Source organism: Etheostoma spectabile, chromosome 8 (assembly GCF_008692095.1).
Source record: "Etheostoma spectabile isolate EspeVRDwgs_2016 chromosome 8, UIUC_Espe_1.0, whole genome shotgun sequence".
Classification (NCBI taxonomy): Eukaryota; Metazoa; Chordata; class Actinopteri; order Perciformes; family Percidae; genus Etheostoma; species Etheostoma spectabile.
The window spans coordinates 28,619,885-28,642,274 of NC_045740.1; the positions used below are offsets into that span (position 1 = coordinate 28,619,885).

General features: G+C 43.4%; 1 protein-coding gene across 1 annotated transcript; it reads left to right on the forward strand.

Moving 5' to 3' along the window:
• The first annotated feature begins 7,159 nt into the window (after nucleotides 1-7,159).
• Nucleotides 7,160-22,390, forward strand: LOC116693559 (zinc finger protein 536). Its single transcript, XM_032522575.1, has 4 exons — nucleotides 7,160-7,168; nucleotides 7,565-9,203; nucleotides 14,946-15,872; nucleotides 22,066-22,390. Exons 1-4 carry the CDS (start codon nucleotides 7,160-7,162, stop codon nucleotides 22,299-22,301), a joined length of 2,811 nt encoding a protein of 936 aa, XP_032378466.1. The 3' UTR covers nucleotides 22,302-22,390.

The window sequence follows — 22,390 nt, forward strand, 5'->3', positions numbered from 1 at the left end:
CCCCTTCCTCCTGTTTCCAAATGCTCTCCTTTGAAGCGATGATGCCCCATCTGTCATATGTGTGCAAAGAGAGACCATGCTCTGCTCTTCTCAATTACTGAATTCTCCTCATGCCAGCTCCGGTGGGACACGAGGAGGAGCAGGTGGGTGGCAGTCAGTTCGATCAATCAACATGAAATATTCAGCTTTGAATATACACATCATTTACTGCTGCTGCTGTCCTCGTTAGAAACACCCCAAAAAGAGTTGGGGCGTTTGTCTGAAGCGTTTTGCAACTGGGACCACTCCACGCGTGCGCCGCCGTGACACAGTTCCGGATGAAAGATTGGGCCCTGGGTATGTTCAGGTGACACCATCGTTTCCTTTTTTCTTTTTCGATACTGCACCCCGGACGGAGGCTGGAGGGGTATCTGAAATTGTTATCATCATAACTGAGAGGAAATCAGAGAGAGGGAGGGTGAGTGGATGCAACTGTATTTAATGTAGCGCCACAGACGCTTTCTCATTATGCTGCAGTAAATTCACACAGCTTACATGACAAAGCTCAGCTTGGCAACTCTCTCCCCTGATAGAGGCACTTGTTTGAACATGAGGCTCATGATTTGAATATCTCTAATCCACGCTGAAATCAACAGGCCAGATGAACTTTTTGGCACCCTCTTACCAACCACACTGGGAAGGATTTCCTCCACTCAAAAATGCCTAAGCTAACCTAGACGTAGGCTTAACATCCCTTGAAAGGGAGGAAGGGGAGGGGAGGGGGGGGAAAGTTATTTGATTTGTTGCAGAACTCCTGGAACTTTGAACTTGTGTCAAAAAAAACAAAATCGCAACCTTTTCAATCACTGAAATCTCTTCAGGAAACTTTTAATCTCCTAAGTGTTCTGCCATGTGATGAACACGCCTCTGTGATGTTGCCTCGTGAAATTTGCCCGATAACCATGGCCCTAAGTATTTGAGCTATGAGGCAATACAGTGAAAAGCATAGCCCCCTCATATGAGAACACAACAGTGAATAATTAATAACCTTGCTCCCAATTCCAGGAAAACAATAGCATATTGTAGGAACACTGCACTAATTTAACTAGAGGAGGAGAAAAAACAAACAACTTCGACAAAATGTGGAATGCATCGCCTTTGTTATAAAGAATATCTGCATGAGCTTTAGTTATTGGATTGGTTGTTTTTTCTCACTTTTTATTCTGCTGTGTTGCATGTGTATATGCTGTGTTGCACGCTGTATGATATTGTAGTGTAATGTTGTTTGCCTTGGAGATTAATCAGAAGCCATTAAATACCTCTCTCACCTGCTGGCAGTATGTGAGGTGGAAGTGCACATGCAGGAAGCTATTTTCCACAGGCCTCCTCTCTTGGCTGTCAGCTCCCATTAAGGGGGAAGGTGTCATATCTGTAACACAGCTGAGTGCAGATGGCAGAGTGGAGGGGATGGCTCACCGATTTAAACAATGATTAATGAACAGAGATGGAAAACAAATTACATTGGACTATTGGAGGCAGGGAATTGTTTTTATGAAAATGTTAATTGTGTCTGCCAGGCTGATACCGGGAGTGGGGGAAGGGTGAAGTGAGGGCAAGGCAGGAAGGCGACCAAGGGGCTACTGACAGGACGTCTACTACTCCCCTGGCTCAGATTATTGGCATCTCTCAGCATGCGATGTTTAATACCTTACCTTGGCTTTAAGACCTCTAATGTGCCATAAGTTTCAAGGTTTGGCTTTTTACGATGAACCCCATGAAGAATTGTCGCCCACCACTGCACCAATTAGCGTTATCTTTAATAATAAGTGGTTGCAAGTGACGAAAGAAGGCGCCCTGTTCTAGTTGTAATTATTGCAGGCGGGTGCAGCTGCACTACTTAGGGAGATGATGATAATTATTTTTCTTCTTTTTTTTTTTTTTTTCATTGCGGGTTGATTATTTAAGAGCATCATACACTCATCAGAGTAATCAGGAGAGAGTGATTAGTGAGAATCCACGAGGCTAACAGCTGCCACATTAAACACTTGCCTCTGTTGCCAACACACGGAGCCGGAGCCCTTCCACAGGACAGAGACGAAAACCAAAGCACTTCACCTTCAACTCCACGACCACATGTGTTTGTTAGAAAGTCAAGGCTCAGGGCACACAGAAAATTAGAGTAAACAGAGCGCCCCATGAAAAGGCATGCTGTTGTGCACCAAGGTCAATCTTCAATGCCTCGATTCACAAGTACAGGAGCGGCTAAGGGGGGAGTAGAACTTTGATATGGCATTTTTGGGAAAGTGTGGGAAATAGAGATTGCTACTGCAAAGTGACTTTGGCCTCCTCCTGAATTGGGTCCTATTGTATTTAAAGGAGTGAATGCTCTGGAAAATGAGAACTGTTTGATAAGATCTGATCTGATACACAATCCCTCTCCAAAAAAACCCCAACCCCTGTCTCAATTAGAGACGTGTGCCACGGCCATGTCCGGTGTTCAAGCTGCGCTGCTTGCCACTGTGTAAGTCCTGCTAAACTAAAGGCTAATTCTCTTAGCCCAGATGTTGCCTGAGTACAGTCCTGGGATCCCACTGGGTTGATGAGCTCAATCAGTGAAATGATGAAAAGATGATTTTGTCCCTGTAATTACAGTGTGTAAACTACTTAGCTAGGATTGCAAAGGAAGTCATTTTCTAATTACGCCGGTACCCCGTTGTCTAATGGTGGATGTTTTGTTGTTTTAGAGAGCGCGGGAAAGAGAGAGAGAGGGATCGAGAGGAAGAATATGTGTGTGAGAAAGAGAGAGAGAGAGAGAAAGAGGGAGGAACTTCACGAGGGGTCTGTGCTCTTCTGCTGCAGCTAAAAAAAAAAGACCATCATAAGGGCAAGATGGCTGCCAAATGAGAGTTCATTGAATTATCAGCCCAGTTAATGTGCCTTGGATTATGCTCTTTGTTTGTCAGTTTTTTTTCTCCTGTAGATGCCATAGCTTAATGAGATACTGTAAGTGGCATTACCAGACTCCTGCTGTGATTTTGTGATGACTCGTTTAATGACTTTTGTTTTAGTGCCTCCAAGTGCTTTTCGCAACTGAAAGTCGACACATCTAGTATTTCCTCCATGTCTGCCATCTCTTTGCAGTTTTGCCAACATTGAGCAACGTAAAAGACAATGCAAAAGCCAAATGATCCTGTCTCTTTAAATGCATCTTAAAAAAAAGATATAGTGACAACAGTGAGTTCTACTTTTCGAGAAGGCAAAACATGTCATTCTTTTAAATCTGTGTGAGTTCTGTTGGAGCTGGCTGCCGCCCTGCAGGGCCCAACCATCTGATGCAGCCTACACCATGTGGATAGGCTTCTCTTGTGCAAGGCATCCCCTACGCACCCCACACTGTTAACACACCCCGTCATACGCCAAAGCTTTGTTTGTGTCCAAGAAGAACAGGTGGTCTGTGCAAACAAGAGCAACTGTTTACACATTAGTGATTTAAAATACATTCTATATGCACATGTCTGAGTGTGTGTGTGTGTGTGTGCGTGTGTGTTTGAGATAGAGAGATGGCATGTGTGAGTGGTTGTCTTTGGATGTGCATGTGGAGGATGAGTTTAGGAGACAGTATTTATATTTGTTTGTGCTTCGCTGTGTTAGTGCCATTGAAAGCATCAGAGGGAGCTCATGAATGCAAAGTGTATATATGGCTGGTAAACACACACACACACACACACACACACACACACACACACGCAAACGTAATGAGGCTATGATACAGAACAAGTAAGTTAATGATCATTTTCAGATCTTTGTCGTATGCATAAATGTGATGTGAACAGTCACATGAAAGACTAATAGTAAATTAGAAGCAGGGTTTTCCACCAACTCGTACAGGTACTCACACAGCTGACCTGCTGTAGTCAGTCTGACTTGCAGATCCTATACCCTGTAGCTTTTAGTATGTCGCCAGAGGAACTTCTTTCCCCTCCGTTGCATTCACAGCCACTAATCTGCATTAGTGAATGAGACAAACAAAATTAATCGAAAACCTTCACTGAACATACTGTACGAAATAGCTGACTCCCAAATAACATCACATCATCGCTGCACCACGTGCACGCCAGATTTATTTTTCCACAGGGCACAAGCCAGATTTTTGATAGTTGTAAAAGGAGTGGCATAGATTTACTGCATCCACAACAAATGTGTATGTATTCCTTTATGAGTTCTTTAGCTATTACTCACAAGGAGCTACTTTGTCAGTGCTGTGTGTGCTCTTTCTGTGCTCTCTACTCCCGCAGTAATGAATGGTGCTGGTTAGACTATTCTGTCTCCGTCAGGCTTTTGGGGGGGGGGGGGGGGGGGGGGGGGGGGGGCCTACAGAGAAGCTCCTATAGGGTTTCATTAATCTGGCTGTCAGAAAGTACATGGGTGCTATCTTTTGTACAGGTCACGGTGGGCAGCTGTGTTACCACTGCCCTCTTCCTTGTACTGGCTCTTCATCCCCTGACAGGGCAGTCCACAGGGTGGCTGGCTGCTTGATGTGTTGGGTGGGTGCGTGGGTGAAGTGAGACACTGAGGGCATAATGCACAGCATGGGGCCTTTACTGTGCGCACATAAGCCTGCTCTGTAATCATGAATCAAACTGTTGTTGTGTTGTATGCAAACTGGGACAGGCGGGGAATTCCAGCAATTTTGAAAGTCATGATCTCTTGTTATGTGATGTGGAAGTAGGCAGAAACACATCAAGAGATATGTATGGCATCACGCTATCATTCGTCAGTGCATATGAGGTGTAGATCATTAGATGCATTTTTCATGAGATTATCATCACATATCACTATTGTGTGAACGAATGATATTTTTACAAGTCACGTTCACGATGACGTATGAAGAGAGAAATCCGAATAATGCATATTCTTAAATTTCAGTTACATTAGACAGGCAACCATAAATGTGGGTTGCAGGCTCATGTAGCTGTTCTGTGGTGCATTCAATATAGCTTTCAGCTCAACCATCTACATAAATTATTAATGCTTTTTAACTGCTGTTAAAAAGAAATATGAAATATGCCCTTCTGATCAATACATTTCATTCCAGTGTCACCTCTCTATGGATTTACAATATTGTCCATCCATCCTAGTTGACAATATGCTGCAACTATAAAGGAAAAATATTACACTTCTACCCTCCTGTAGATTAAATAATAAAGTACAGAATCCTTAGTCAGTTTGAAGTAAAAAAAAACAACCCTGTAACAATGTTTGAAATTGTCACATCCGAAATCATCCAGAATGCACTCCGCCGATTGCTGCTTTAATTGTGTATGTGTTACATTCTTTTTTTCTTTTTTTTCTTTTATTGGCTGTGCTAAATCACACCTGCTCCATGTTCGTCTACGCGCGGCCACACCTAAGAGGCGCCACTGTGACACGATGCTTAATAACAATCAAGCGCTCTCTCAATGTGCACCTGAAAAGATCCTAATCTACTCTGACAGAGAAACACCTGATGGCCCTGCATACTGCTCCAACAATTCTTACCAGCACACACACACACACACACGCACAAATTGAAGGGTTTATGCCTTCATCTTCTTCTTCTTCGTCTTATGCTTAGTTAATCAGAAGAATACCACTTTAAATTTAACTGGCTCAAGTGTATGCTAATATCATTCGCTCACTTTCTTCCTGTCAGATATGATTAGGTCAGGGCTGTATACCTACATTGATCTGGGTGCAGAGCAGACAGGTGGCTCATACCAGCCATGGGTGCAGGCATGTCAGCTCTTAATCTGTGTGGTTTTGGGTTTTTGGGTCTATAGGCAACAGCAGCAGCAGGTGGCTCTGAGTCTCCGAGGTTTTATTTGGAGGCCTTTACATTAAATCTAGTGGTTGTCTTGATTACGAATAAGATTGTTTGCAGCTTTGGCGACTCTCTTATTAATTGCCTTACTCATGCTTTCTGCTAGCTAGCTGTGAAAGACAGGTAAGAAAGAGCACATGTGCATTGCTGAAGAAAAGTAATGCACACACATTTATGCAGCAGTCAAAGTTATTTGATGCTGCAGACGCATAGCCATTTAAAGTTGAGTTTGATCGATCTTTATTGATTGGGCGCAGACTTCAAATTGGATACACTACATCCAAGGCTACAGTACGGCAATGACATTAATAGAGGCAAATGCGATAATAGCTCAAAATGACCGTAATCCGTGATAATGGGTGGTGGGAGGGGGGTGTTGCTACCCCCCCCCCTTTTTGGTAGTTTTATTATGAGTGCTAAGGAATACCAGTTTAAGAAGAATGAAGTGGATCCACTATATTATAACATAACTTTTCAGTCATGACTCATGTCAGATAGGGTTAGGTCAGTACCATATGGCTGCATTCATTTCTGATCTACAGCTCAGAGCAGACACACTGCTCACACACACACACACACACACACACACACACACAAACACAAACACACACACACTACTCACGCCAGCCTGCCAGCTTTTTATCTGTGTGGTTTTGTGTACATCATTTTCATGACTGACTGAGGTTGCAGTCCAGGATGATGTAAGCCTGTGTTAATTCAGTGTGGACAGTGCGGGCTTTGTTCTGTGCCCTTTGGTACTGCACTAGAGTTGTGCAGAGCTCACTTATGTGACCTCTACCATTGTAGCACGATGTGAATTTGAAGCTTTGTTTTGCTGCGGCAGTTTAATTAAAAAAAAAAAAAAAAAAAAGGAAGCTGGGCCGGAGAGAAGTGAAGCATATTTTATCTTTCCATTTGGATATTCTTCCTTTAACTTTAGTTAGCATTTTGCATCATGAAGTTGTTTATTTAGCTTAGTACTCCCGTGACATAATTATCCTGGTAAAGGTTTTTATTCAAATATGCAATAGACCTGCTGAAAAAGCGTAAACACTTTTTACTTTAATCTTTTTTTCTTTTTTTTTTGTAAAGCATAGATTTGTGAAATGCAAAAGGAAGGGCAATGAAAGCAGACAGTCTTTGATGTTTGTGCTGCCTTGGTATTGTGTGTCAGTACAAAATAAGATCAAGACAAAGATTTCCACCTTACCCTTTAGTAAAGATGAGATATTTGTTGAGGAAGCCTTTGTGGTTACACTTAATCAGCATTTTCACGGTCTTCAACAATAATCTAAAACCACAGGTATACATTAACACAGGATGACGAGAGTCAGAACCTACTTTGCTCCATTTCCTGACCTATTTGTGGTGCATCATTGGCATTATATAGCAGCTGCAAAAGTAGAAATTTACACCGTTAATTGACAGCTGAGAGCCCCACTGACATTATACTATACTCACCTGTTCTTGGGGTTTCTGAGGGGGAAATTAACATTTGAATAATTTATTTGTTTTCGCAGAATTCGAATGCACTTAATGTTCCTTTTGTTTTTTCTTTAGGTCTGAGCCACAACAAACAGACATTTCATCCGAGCAGCATGAATCCACATCCTGTTTCAGCTGAATGAGTGCAAACAGTCAGCATACAGTTCACTGCTAACCTTCCGACCGTCCCACACAGACACCTCTGACCACCGTACTGTAACATCAGCCGGTCTCTGAAAGGACAGCCTCATTACCCTGTCCACCCACCCAATTAGGAGCCAGATGGCGCTTCTGGCCAATCAAATCATGGACGCAAGGATTCTCAGCAGTATGAACGGGAGAGCAGAGCTTTCCCAGTTCTTGAGAGTCACCAATCAAAGCATCGCCTCCCAGGGGAATTCCACCCAGGAACAGGACAGCCGCAAGAACAGGAAGTATCCCTGCCCGTTGTGTGGCAAGCGCTTCCGCTTCAACAGCATCCTTTCCCTTCACATGCGCACACACACCGGCGAGAAGCCATTCAAGTGCCCATACTGCGACCACAGGGCTGCACAGAAGGGCAACCTGAAGATACACCTCCGTACTCACAAGCAAGGCATTCTGGGTAAAGGCCGTGGGCGAATTAGGGAGGAGAATAGATTGCTTCATGAGCTTGAGGAAAGGGCGATACTCAGGGACAGGCAGACGCGAGCTGGTCATGTTAGCCAACAGCAAACATTGATTATAAACCAACTTCAAAAGCCCCAACTGTTGCAGACTGTCCCGACACAACCCCCATTCTTAACTAACTCTGGTGCTACAAAGAGCCTGCCGCACGCATCCACATCCCCTAAGGCGACTCCCATCCCCGATGATCACATCCAGCCCCAACCCATTGGTTTCCGCTGCTCATTCTGTAAGGGAAAGTTCAGGAAGCAGCAGGAGCTTGAGCGCCACATCAGGATCCTGCACAAACCTTATAAATGCACCTTGTGCGAGTTTGCAGCCTCGCAGGAGGAGGAGCTGATCGGACACGTTGAGATGGCGCACATAACTGCGGATTCGGGCTTAGGGCAGAAGCCTGCGACGGGGGCCGGTGACAAGAAGAAGCCCGCTGGCGAATTCCCCTGCGAGGTGTGCGGCCAGACCTTCAGCCAGGCCTGGTTCCTGAAGGGTCACATGAGGAAACACAAGGACTCCTTTGAGCACTGCTGTCAAATCTGTGGCCGTCGTTTCAAAGAACCCTGGTTTCTCAAGAACCACATGAAGGTCCACCTCAATAAGCTGGCTGCTAAGCGTAATCTCCCTGCTGAGCATGACACCTGCACTAACATGAACAACCCATCACAAGACCACCAGAGCACCCTCTACTCGCAGTACATCACCCGCATTCACAACAGGTTCCTCACGGCTGAGAGAGCCGATCGTCAAGATTACAACCAAATACTTGCCACAGCGGGCGTTGACATGAAAGTTAGAGAGATGTTAGGGAGGATGATTTCCTCAGGTCCAGGCCCTTTGACAGATGCAGATAGCTCCTATTTGCTAGGTTTAAATCATCTCCACCCTCCACTGAGCTCCACTAGCATGGAATACCTGCAGAAGGTCATGGCCAACAGAGATACACTCAGCAGCAGCAGCAGCTACCCAGGCTGGCAGATCATGACACCAGGGCTGCCTGTTGAACAGCAAATCTTCGGTCCTAAAGACCAGCAATGCTCCTCCTACCTGACTGAGAGATGTCTCCCTGTAGACGATGGGTGTCTTGGTGACCCGGACACTAAGGCCATCAGCAGACCCGGTAGCCCAGGCAGCGTGAGTCATCCCGGGCCAGAGATGGGGAGCACCCACTCTGGCAGTGGCCTCGACCATCGACCACAATCTTCTTCTCCAGCTACAGGTAACTCAGTCAAGGACAGCTCTATTTTAAGATCTTGTTAAAGAGTCTATTAAATGAAGGATTTGACATGTTTCATCATATTTCAGTTGGAATTGGAATGCCTTTATTGTCATTACATTTAAGTATGATGCAATTGTAGAGCCACTCTGGTAAGGTGGGTCATTATTGTAACACACACACACACACACACACATAACAAGAACATCTCACCCATCATTCACAGCAAACACGCTCTCATCTTTCCTGCAAGCACATTCTAACCATAACATAAAAACACAACTTGCCCCACTCTTATACAAAGTGGGTAATAAATATTCTAATGTGGATAAAGTGCTCAGTAACAGTGCAAACTGCATCATTAAAAAAGTTTAGCTTCATTTAAGACTGTTATTACAAGTCAGTTTACTTGACATGAGACGTACTACGCAGCCTGTGAGGACAGCAGGATAATGTCTTAGTTCCTCTGGAGGGATCTTTCCAAAGTTTGACAAAAATAACCCTGATGATGTCATCAGGGTCTAATGAATCACACTATTCAGTTGCGTTATGAAAGGTAGTACATGGAGCTCGACTCATACTAGGAATTAAAAGTCAAACATCTGTTCCTCTGCTGATTTGATTTTGAATAATCTTTTTTTTAAAACCTAATTTTAATTTTTACTGCATTTTTAATTGAGAGTAGAAGGGTACACAGGAAATGCATGAAGAGAGCCTGAATTTGAACCCTAAGGTTTACATGAAGTCCAATCTGTCTCTTCCCCCAACTTTATGGAAGTAACATATGTGCATAAAATATTTCAGTTATTTCGCGGGATCACATGTTTCCATTCTGAGAATTGATATGAAGTGCGATGTCTTACAGACAGCCCTTATTTCTGCGCACCAATTAAAATCTGCTTAGAATAACAAAACAAGGGATCCAATTCTTGCATCTCGTAATCGTTTCTCCAAAAACTAAATTTAAATATAAAGTAGCTAAGTGACAGCTGTTGCCTCACAATTTACTTCCCACTTAGTGTAGGTGGACGTCTAGCGCAGGGTCAGCTCCACCACCACAGATATTACTGTCATCCACAAGGACTTTGTCTTCTTTTTAAAGATAATGGCATCATGTTGAATTGTAGGGATAATTAGTACCCTCTATTTTATATCTGTCACATCCCCACCCCTTGCCTACGGGGGCACAAGATGTTAATGCATGCCATCTGGTGTTTTTAATGATTTGATATATACCACCCAGTGATTTTTATGATTTGATCTACCACCTGGTATTTTTATTGATAGTCTTCTGTTCCACCTGGTGATTCGGATGATTTGGCTCTCTGGGTAAATGCCTTTCTTGTCATGGCATCCTGCTAACATGTTATCATGAGCCTGAATTACTGCTTTAACAGCGTTGTTAAGAGAAGAAAAATAAATCCAAACTTTTCTTCTGTTTCTTCATAGCTTATGGTTATTTTTCCATTGGAGTACCGCGTTGTTGTGTGCATCCAAGTCTGATGCTCTCCTGTGGGATTTGATCCAGCATCCTTTTAAAGGATGGCCGTATAGCAGAGATAAATGGATCAGGTTTAATCTCATTAGATGTTTTGTTTCCATATTGTACACACATACTGGTATCTGCATATTTACATGTAAATTCTTGCCGTTTATGGCCAAATCCCTCTCTGGTTGCTCTTTAAGAAATGTTCAGGCTCTGTTGTTTTTACTTTCCCTCTTCTCCCCTATCTCCAAGACCATACGGTGTCACTTCCAGAAACATTTATGATAGCTGGCTTGCTGAGGATTTGAGTGCACCCAGTTCTGGGATGGCACATTCAGTATCAGACTCTAATTTCAGTCAATATTAAGCATGGAAACTAATTCATTGTAAAGGTCAGGCGTCATTGCTTTAGTCAATGATGGATCCGGCAGGCTCTCTCTCCCCCTCTCCTCCTCTCCTCTCTGTTCTTAGTCTTGTGTAATGGTAGACTCACTCTGGGGGCTTAGCACCGCATTGTTTAGCTCTGACAATATATCCCAGAGACCTCTGCAGCTGCTCCCTGCGCTCACAATGACAGATTAATTAACACAATCACACGCTGCTGGCCCTGTCTCAACACACAGGTCTGCTGCGGGACAGATAGGTAAATCCTACACATATGGAGAACACGCACCACTTGATGAGGGTTTAATAACAGGGATAAGTTTTTTCAGAGGTGGGGGGGTTGTAACTGATCAAGTCTGTCTGTCTCGATGGCTGGACGTGGAGGAAGAGAGCGGGAGAGAGCGAGTGTTTTCTAATTCAGGAGAGCGAAGATGCTGAGGAAGAATTACCACTGCCAGATGTTCAGCTTGAGGAACATTGATTAGTCCAGAATTACTGGCTGCATTATTCATAGTCAGCCTATGGTGGTCATGAAGTTATTGATGTTCTCAATATGGATAGCAAATATAGTACAGTCATGGCTGTCAGGGTGAGAGACGGCTTCTTTGCTCGATACATCCAGATACAGTGCTGGATTTAGATGTTTAACTACAAATACCCGGCATCTTAAATCACGCTTTGATTTCAATAGAAGGCGCGTGTTACAAATTACTTCTCTCAATATCTCATCAGGACAGATTTGAAAATGCACGTTGACTTTAATTATAATCTGAGATTTAGACTTACAACTCTTTTTAAAAAAATGATAAACTAATGGAGGGTGCATGCTTCGGGCCTCTGACCTACATTGGGCCAGTTAGAGCCCCGCTCAGAATAAAAACATGCCTAACGAACATAAAATGCTCTGACAGTTATTAATTAGTCCCATTCAATACTCTTAACCTCAAGGTCAGTGAGCAGACACCATGTAATGATGTCGTCCCCGCATGTGTTTTGTCCCTTTTTCCCTGCTTTTACACTTCTTTTTCTGAACAGCCAAGCGAGCCTGAAATGACAAGCATCTGTAAAACTGTGAATGGTAATGTGAGCAGTGGTTTACCCAGACATACATAGATAGAACATAGATAAAGCACGCTGCTGCACAGAGTATCACTTTTAATTTGGCTGTTCCAGTTACATCAGTCTATTTTTTTGTGATTGCTGACAGTAAAAGCGTCTTTTAACCCATCGGGTCCTTGTCAAAGTTCAGCTCTTATTCAGAGATCACAGTCAATCTGACTGGTTTGTCTAAACTGATTACCTGTTGGCTTTTCCGTCTCCCTCTCACTTCTGTCTTTTAATCCTCTTTTTAATTATTATTGCAGATATGAGGCTCAAATTAAGCTCAAAATGCTTGTTTCCCTAGCATGCAGATAAAAAGATTTACCCAGGGAGTTCTGAACACCTGCCTTGAAATATTGTTCCACCGTCTCCTGAATGCCATTTGGCTTAATTGACTTGGAAACGTCCCAAATGCGTCATTGACTATGTGGTCTAATTAATATTAATAATATATGCTATTATAAACATCAAAGAACATCTGGTGCCCCTGTTTTTCTCACCAGTCTTGTGTGTGACTCTCTCCCTCTCACTCTGTTTCATCTTAAACCAAACCAGCCGCCATGTATCTCTGCTTTGCATTTCAGGTGCTTGATTGCACATATAGAAAGAGCCAAAACCTCACTTTATATAGAGTTTGATATCTACAATATAACTGCCAAATGCCTATGTAAGCATATAGTATGGGAGCCTGGGATTGCATTGACGGTGATGCGTGGTTGTAAATCTTAAAGCCTATTTCCATATGAAATGAATCACTCGTCCAAACCCAACTGCATGCTTTTTTCCGTAGACACGCCTCACTTGAGGCATTTATTTATTTATTTACCTTGTTCCCCCGCCTTGCACATCCAGTAAGGGCGGATAACTCATACGCATCACTTCATTAGATGCTCTGTGTTAGGTGAGAGAGGCTGGGGTTTGTAATGATGCAGTAATTGGAGTTTTGGTTGATAAATCTAAGCTCTAAAATTACTCCCCTCACATAATGTGAACCTCGGCAGTGTGAGTAAATCTTAAACTGATTAAGTTAGCATGAACCAGGCAATCACAAAGATGGCACCCATCCAAAGGAAGAGGAAAAGAGGCAGAGTCTTCATTCTTTGTATTGTTTTACAGCTCTCATGTAGGCTTGTAAATGGGTTGAGGAAGGTCCATGGTGAAAGATGAGGTCAGATATATGTGTTTTCTACGTTCGGAGCTGGCCGGTAATGTCATCGTAATTTAAGCCACAGAATAATTGAGATATATGGCGTGTCTGAAAGAGTTCCATTAAGCTGTTTAGATTTTTGTGTCTGTTACTGGAGACAAGGGTGTGGCACTGTTGGAGTCTCTTTCCCGCTCTTGCACACCCACTCAAGTCGCCATGCACATTCAATGTACGCAGACATTAAATCAGACACACTGTAGACACACACACACACTCACATATATAGTATAACCCATATACGGTACATACAGAGGTGACTGCCTTCTGTTCCGGGGCACCGATTTGCCATTTCAGCAGCGATTTTTCAATTTCATTAGTTTCAGCTCTATTTAGGCAATGTGTGGGTGTTATTTTATGGTTTTGTAGATTTGAAATAGTCCAAAACAGCCCTGCTTTTTACTACCCTTCACCCTACTATGGTCTATTAAAGTTGGAAACAAAGTAAGGTAGCAACCACACATCATTAGATTTAGATTTGCCTCGGAGAATTATCTCAGGGTCAGATTTTGAGGTGTATGAAATTGATATTTCTCTAGCGTGGATGAATCACTGTTATAACTCAGATATTAGTCTATTAAAGAAGAACAATAAGGCATCAATATGCATAGAATTAAATTAATGGTGGTGGGTTTATCTCCCTATCCCAGACGCATCCCTAAAAGACACAGTATAATGTATGACCTGACCTTCAAATGCCAGGAGAGTGTTGGGCAATAAACTGCCAATATTTGTGGCTTAATGGCGTCGGATGACTTTTACTGTAATTGGAATGGCAGGGAAACAGCTGGGCTGTTTAAAGACAGTGCAAAGCTGAGGTCTCAGACAATCACTAACTCCAAATGGTCACAGGGAGTGTGTTTAACCCTGGAGGGAGTTTCTGTGATAGCCATAATGATTAAATTGTAGGTAAACAGAGGGAAGAAGACATTTACATTACCTTTAATTAAAAGTTATGGAGAGCACCATCAAATGTTGTTTCCAGACGGACATTTTTCTCTTGCTAAAAGGAGGAAAAATTACCCTTTGTCATTTCCCACAATAATACACTTTGTACTTTTTGAATTATGGTTCCAGCACACCATTTTTCAAGTGTGAAGCAAAAATAAACTCAGCACCAGTGAATGGCGCGGTTAATCAGAACTGCTCACATGTTGGACTTCGTTATTTCTGACTGGAAAACCCACTTACTGGTTTTGATGGAATGGGGTTCTTGTCTGCGACATCTGCCTTCTTCTAGTTGCTTTGAATTTGACTGTTTATTATTTCTGGAAGAATCTTGTTTGGTGTTAACATCTTTGGGTGTATTTATTGCACATGGTGGTGGCGTCCATACTGCAAAATGATGGATCACTGGAGCTGAAAGCTGATTACAAGCTTGATTTACTGCAGGGCAGCGCTTAAATCATTCAACTCAGCCTGGTGTGGGAGTGCAACATTTTTCATGTTTAGATGACAGTTGTTGGTACATACTTTTCTCTGAACAGAATGCTCAGTATGCCTCATATACACATACTGTCCTGATTTGATTTGGATTGTATTATGTCCCTGCTGTTATTGTCTGTGTTAGGTGACAAAGTCTACAGGTGTCCACTCTCCAGTGACTACACCGCTGCACAGACCGCCTCCCTTGGCTTCCACCTGGATCGCTACCACTTCCCCCACTGGCAAGCAAGCAGGGATCTTTCTTCTCCACTGCAGCCCACCAGCAGCAGCAGCAGCTCCAGCCCCAACCCCAACCCCAAGCTCAGACCTAGATCCGGGGAAGACTGGAGCCCAGCCCACTACCTTGGTCTGGAGAGCCACGGTGATAGCGCCCTGCTCATCAACAAGCAGTCAAGTGACAAAGATGCAGATGTGGACGGCCCTCTAGCTGCTCACACCAGGAAGTCCCAGTATGAGCCTTTAGATTTGTCTGTCAGGCCAGAGTCGGTCATGTCTCATTCAGGCATGTCTCCTGCTGTACTGGTACAGATGTCTGGCGTTTTTAGTAACAGACTCTCCTCCTCCATTACCCGCCGGCTAAAAAGTTACTCTAATGCCGCAGCTGAGCTCGATGTGAAACCGGTATATCAGTGTGACCTTTTGGTGCAGGGAACAAAAGAAGAGATAAACACACAGAATGCCAGCTCCACAGGTCACGGCGGTGAAGGGGAATTTGAGCAATCCGAGCAAGGGGGGGAGGACGAAAATGATGATGCTGCCATGTGGAAGATGCTGAAAAATAATATCCTGGAGCCAGAGGAGCTGGCAAATGCGGATTTCCAGAGTCCTGGCGAGAAGAAGCACGACACACCGGGAACTTGGGGCCGAGCTGTGGCTGAATGTCCCATCTCCTCTCTGGAGAACTTGGCTCCAGGACAGGCAGACCCCCTCCAGCATAAGGGTGGCCTGCTCTCCTACCTCAGATCCCAGGGGAACCTGAGCAGCGCACCTACCAGCGCACACAAAGCCAGTCTGAACGATGGGGGGAAGATGGAGAAAGATGTTGCATCAGGTGAGCATCTGCTTCTATATCATGTATGTTAAATGCAGCTGTCACTGTTATCAAGACATAACCATGGCTCCCTTCAGATTTGAAAGTATATATTGCCACCTAGTGGACAAAGGCAGGTCCATCTAGTTATCTCCTTTCAGATGCTTTGTACCACCCCATCTGCATGTGATATACCACTGCAGATGGCCATATAACAATATTACAATTGTTCAACTTAATTCTAAATATAAGTGGCTAACTAGCATGCCTGCCATTGTTAGCCACAATGATGCTGCTTTAAAAATCTAAAAGTTTTTGACAGTGTCTCCAGCCTCATCACCTGACAGAAGAAGTGTGCAGAGTGAGTGTGAGTGTGTGAATAAATCATGCCAATTATAAACAACACACTTCCTTTATACTTATAGCACTTTAGTTTTTTTTTTTTTTTTCCCTTCCCAGATTGTATCTGTGATCTCAAATAGGGACTAAAGAAGACACAGGTGTGTGGCACTGATTACCCCTACACTTTAAACGATGATATAATCTCCTTGTGTGATAGGTTACAAATCACCCAAGCCAATGGAAGCCAACTGATGGAAAGGCTTAAGCTCTTGTGCTGGTGTGATATGCTTGCTGAGTGCAGATTTAATAATGCTGTCTCTCAAGAGAGGGAATCCAACAGCTGGGGTCTTTGATATGCATGTATTATGAGTGCAACATGATACACCTTCCCTCTGATCCCCTTCTTATTCAGAAACTCAATATGTTCATGTGAAAGACAGGAAAGTGCCTGTCAACTCCATTAGGGATTAACATCTGTTTCCTTTCTTTATAATTCTAACAGCAAGATGTAGTTTTCTATTTGATTGTACAGATGGTTATTATACTATCCCGAAATGCACCCCTATCCTTCAACTCCTGTCATGGCCATCGCACGTTCGTGTTTGGCTCTTGCTTTGATTGCGTATACCGCCGTTTGAGTTACGAAAATAGATCGCATTTAGAAAGGCTGGCCGTTTTGAGCAAACCTAATGTTTTGAAATCCTTTGAAAACCCATGAACAGTTGGCATCATTAAACCACTTTTTAGCCTAAAGCATACAGCAGATATAAATACTGTGACTATTGCTTGCGTTTCTCAGCAGTCTGATCAATGTATTTGTTCTCTGCTTGATGTCATTTCAAGCATCCCGTGCCTTTTTCACTGCTGCAGATTGATCCTGCACATATTTCTTTCGCTCCCTGAGGAGGTAGTTATCATACACACAATAAACACCTGTCAGTCAAACTGGACATTGAGACGAGTAACTGACATTGAGAGTCTATCGAATGTCCTCTAAAAAGTGAGCTAAGCAGGTGGCCCGGCAGCCTGTCCTGTCTGCAGTGCTGACCAGGTGGCTTTGTCATGGGGCTGTCTCCTGTTGCCCCCATCCTCTCCATACTGTGTGGCACGTCGAGTGGCATGGTGACATATTGCCGGGCAGTTTGGACATGGAGTGATGTGTTTGTGATGACAGTTCAGGTCGGCTCCAATGTGCCAGCAGTGGTAATTGGCCAGATGGTGACCTCTGGTTGAACCTGTCTGCATGCTCATTAGTCTCACTGAGACCTCCCTAGTGTTTTAAACAAAAACTCCTATCTCTGCACTGCATTGACTGAACCACTAGATGGCAACATTTACCACTCCAATAGTTATGCTGTGGGAAAGCCTCTTCATATTTCTGGACCAGGTATTATGGCTTGCTTACAATTTTTCACAATTTGGCACAACTATTTTTGAGAAAACATATGGTCACATATTGGATGCCTTGAGGTTTAGAGTATTATCCAACTTTCAACCAGTTAACTGCTTAACTAAACCACGCTGTGTCTTCTGTGACATCAGATCAGGCCTCTCAGACGCATGAGAACAAACGAATATGAGAAGATCGATAACGAGAAGATTAAGAATGAACGAACAACAGGAGGACAGAGAGAAAGAAAAAGCCCTGATTTTGAAAGGTTGAAAGGGGTGAGTCATTATCTCATTGTCTGACCTGTGTGTACCCTCCGCGGAGAGGGTGACAGAGAGTGAGAGAAAAAGGAGAGAGAAAAGGAGCGAGAAAGATCACCATAGATGGAGATAGATGGAGCGACAGCGAGGTGAAAGAGGAGCGGTAGTATGGCTGTCTCCATGAGCAGATGTCGTTTGAGGGCAGCGAGAGGGCAGCGCGGCCTGCCTTTGTGCCGTGCTTCTCCCCATAGAGATAATGAAGGGTGGAGCGCTGGGAAGGATGTGCAGTCATCACTCACTGTCTGTGTGCCATCAGAGCTCAGCCCTGTGTCATCCGTCACCATTCAGCTCCTCTGGCCCCCGTCGGCCCCGCCACTGTCATCATGGTCATTATCTCAGCCTGTGACACACAACAAACTCCCACCGCTCACACACACACACACACACACACACACACACACACACACACACACACACACACACACACACACACACACACACACACACACACACACACAAACATATACACACACAGGAATACATGCATGCAGGTGCAAAGATATACACATGTACCAACTCACACAAATGTGCACTAATATTGCATTATATAATATCTGAGTTTCCTTATGAAAATCAATTTTTTGATACCTTACTTTGACACAAAATAAGCCAAATGTCTCAAGTGTTAAATGTTTCATACATTTAGAGTCTAAAATTTGCAGAAATACTATTTAAAAAAGTGAATATCTGTTTTGAGAATACAAAAAGAAGTAAACAAATGTACTAACTTGTACTTATAGGAATAGTTTGACATTTTGGAAACACCTTTTTGCTTTCTTGCTTACAGTTAGACGAGAATACACTAGTATTTATTATGGTTGTCCATTAAATATGAAGCTACAGCCAGGAGAAGGTTAGCGTAGCTAGCCTAAAGCTTGGAAACAGAGAAACAGCTAGCCAGGCTCTGTCTTAACTTAAAAAAGTCTGCCTAACAAGTCCTCTAAAGCGCACTAATGAACACAATATGTCTTGATTTTTGATTTTGACCATGACCCAAAGAGTAAAAACTGCACTTTGTGGTTTGACAGAGAGTTATGTACTTTGCTGAAGAAGCAAGAAACACAAGTGGTCAAACAATCAGGTTAGCTTAGCATTTTTGAAAGACAAAGTACAAGGTGAACACTAGAATTACAACTTAGACTATCCATTGTAGAACCATCCATCACGGTATATAGACTGACCTCCTGGCTCATCTTTGACCTAGCATCCATGCTATAGTTATGTGCGCACACGTTTCCTGTGCTTTTCCTTCGATAATCTGGCTGTACTGTTAGCTTGTTTACGATCTGTCTGATTGTCTGACTGCCCGTGTTTCTTGTCTGACTTCGTTATAGTGATGTTGCCGTGTTCCCAGATCTCAGCAATTACTTTGGTGAGTATAATGATATCATAACAGATGCAAATGATGGCCAAGATTACATAAAGCCCAAGTTGTAGTAAACCAGAACTGTCCTTTTAATACAGTCCAATATCACTATCATTCAGTCCAAAGTCAGTAATCGCTCATTCTGTTTTTCTTCCTTTACTCTTTCTATCAACACCACACAATCCCACCCCTCTCATTTCCTGTCCGGTCTATTTGTGCATTTGTGTATGTCTACGTTTATGTGTACGTGTGTGTGTGTGTGTGTGTGTGTGTGTGGCATGTCTGAAGCTGTGGCTCAGGCAGCCTTTGAATGGGGGATCATGTGGTGAAGGGATGGATGGCTCCGAGCCCACTGCTGTCTTCTCTAATTGTAAAATATTAGTTACATTAGGCTGTGGCCTGTGATTAATGGAACTTATTTGGAGGTTGCCCTCTCTTGGACCTCCTTTCTCCTCTGGTGGGAGGGAAGAAAGAACAGCAGACCCAGGGAGACGAGGAGGGAGAGAAAGAAAGACGATAGGGACAAGGGGGGGGGAGGAGACAAGCAGGGCAACAAGCGACTGAGATGTAGAGCTGAGACCTTTTGGCTTATTATTAACTGACTTTATGAAAGCATAATGGGCTATGGGATTGTTCACTTTGTCTGAGTGCATTTACAAGATATTAACAAGATTGAGGGAAATCTGTTCAGTCTCTCCAGTTACAACGGATGTGTAACATTTTTCAGTTCTCTACATGCTTATTTAGACAGCAATGTAATAAGGAATATTAAGAGAGATCACAAGATGTCCAAAACCAGAAATGTTTATTATCTTTCTGTCCACCCTTTTTTTTTTTTTTTTACTGTTTGTCCACTTCCATTGAATTAGAGAAGTTGACATGTTGAGTTTTAACATCACAAAATACCTGGATTTTGACAAAGCTTTTCTTTTACTATTGTTCCTCCCAGACTGCTGACCCTCCCTCACTCAATAAGACTTCTCTCTCTCTTTCTCTCTCTCTCTCTCTCAATTCAATTCAAATTGTTTCATTGGCATGAATGTCAGAAAGAACAATATTGCCAAAGCGTCAAGGATAATAATGTGAGAAGAAATGCATACATACAATCCATTGAGTAAACTAAAATATATACATTTAAGATTAAAAAACAGGAAAGCAACAACAGTATAGCAATATTTAGTAAAATCTCTAGTGTCAAATGTGAGAAAGACAACAAAGACAGAAGCAAACCAACAAAAAACAGGAAAAAACACATGAAGTAGAAGACTAAATCTCTCTCTCTCTCTCTCTCTCTCTCTCTCTCTCTCTCTCTCTCTCTCTCTTTCTCTCTCTCTCACACACACAACCCTCTGTGCCACCCTGATGATATTCATGTGTCAGGCCTCATCCTCTCTCTGACTGTTGGTGAATAGCTGTGTGTGTGTGTGTGTGTGTGTGTGTGTGTGTGTCCTTTACAGCCATCAGGTTATTATACACCAACAGATGGAGCATTACCTTTTATTGCTCCCACCGTCTGTGAGTTTTCCCACTTTCCCCCCCAAAAACACCTTTTTTATGTAGATGCGAGAGCGAGTGTTCAGCTGCGTACAGCTGTCTCGGCTCTGATGAGGAACATGACGGAGAGGAAGAGGCGAGGGTGGGGTGAAAAGGCTGAGACAGCCCTCAGTTTTTGGGAAGTGATGTCAAATGACATCAGCACATAATGGTTTACTGTAACCATGAATCACAGAAAAGCACATTAAAGTGTTAGACAGAGGGGAAAAGAGAAAGTCATTATATGAGGTAACATCACAAAAATAGCTCAGCGTTGAACAAGGACACATGGCTGTCTAGGTAGACAGGTAAATGAGTCATCCAGCACAGTTTTTTGTTTTGATCTTAGCAGCACCTTTGGGCGTTGGTGTCTTACTGATTTTTATTGAGGTCAGGTAAACTTCCGGAAGCTATTAACAGCATGCTTCGTTGTTTGTATCTCATAGTTATACTCTGTGCTGTGTCACGTAGGTTCACATTATTCGTCGTGGTTTTATGTAGCGCTCCAGAGAGAGACAGACAGGAAGTTTTGGCATGCCTTGCCTCCCAGCTGCAGACATATGTCATTCCTCAACTCAACACTTGTGTGTGTTTATTTGTGTGTGTGTGTGTGTGTGTGTGTGTGTGTGAGCAGGAAATATGTTTCATTGAATCAGAACTTGCTTGCCTTTTCATAAAAACCTGTCAGCCCATGAAGTGTCACAGTGTTACGGTAAAGGTGAAGCGCTAGAAAGTGCAAACTGTTGTTATGAGTCCACATCAGCGTCCCAGTTTTTATTTTATTTAGACATTTTTCTACAGAACCGCAGTGACTGTGGCACCCTATTACTAATAGGAAACCAGTTTGAGCCCCATTGAAACATCATTGGAAGTGTGTGGTTTGACGTCCCTCCCTGGAATTTCAGCGGCTGTGGCAAAGTTTAAAGCCTCACCTGCCAACACTGGAAACATGACTTGCAAAAAAATCATATTTAATATCCAGAATTATAAAGATACTTCTTTGGGGCAAAATCTAGCTCACCCAGTGAGGGCGTGTCGTGCGCCTTGTGTAGGCGGAGGCCTTCGCAGCAGAATCGAATCCGGCCTGCGGCCCTTTGCTGTGTGTCACCCCCCATCTTTCCTGTCTTTACACTGTCATCCTGAATAAAGGGTGATCAGAATTTGTGATCAGAATTCAATCTCTTATTTTCACCATGCTTTTTAATGAAGAGACTCTTGAGTATTAGTATTAAGCCTTTTTTCTCTGTTCTTTGTCTTTCCCAGCTCGGAAGCCATTCCAGTGCAGGTACTGTCCCTACAGCGCCTCCCAGAAGGGCAACCTAAAGACCCATGTCCTCTGTGTCCACCGCAAGCCCTTTGACAACAGCCTCTACCCGGACCGCCGCCTCCGACGCTCACACGCGCCCCAGAGGCCCTCCAGATTGCCTCCGAGCTTCACGGGAGATAACCGTGCTACAGGGAGAGACCCGATCGGCATGACATCGCTCTGTGGGACTTGATGTTGTCATGGCAACAGCAGATACAGACAGTTATGATTATTGTTTTAGCTTCAACCTCGCAGGGGTTAGGATGATTGAAATTGTTAAAA

Coding starts and splice junctions, on each gene's coding strand:
- LOC116693559 (XM_032522575.1), top strand. Junction 9,204..14,945: donor ATCTTCTTCTCCAGCTACAG/GTAACTCAGTCA, acceptor TGTCTGTGTTAG/GTGACAAAGTCTACAGGTGT. Junction 15,873..22,065: donor GGAGAAAGATGTTGCATCAG/GTGAGCATCTGC, acceptor TGTCTTTCCCAG/CTCGGAAGCCATTCCAGTGC.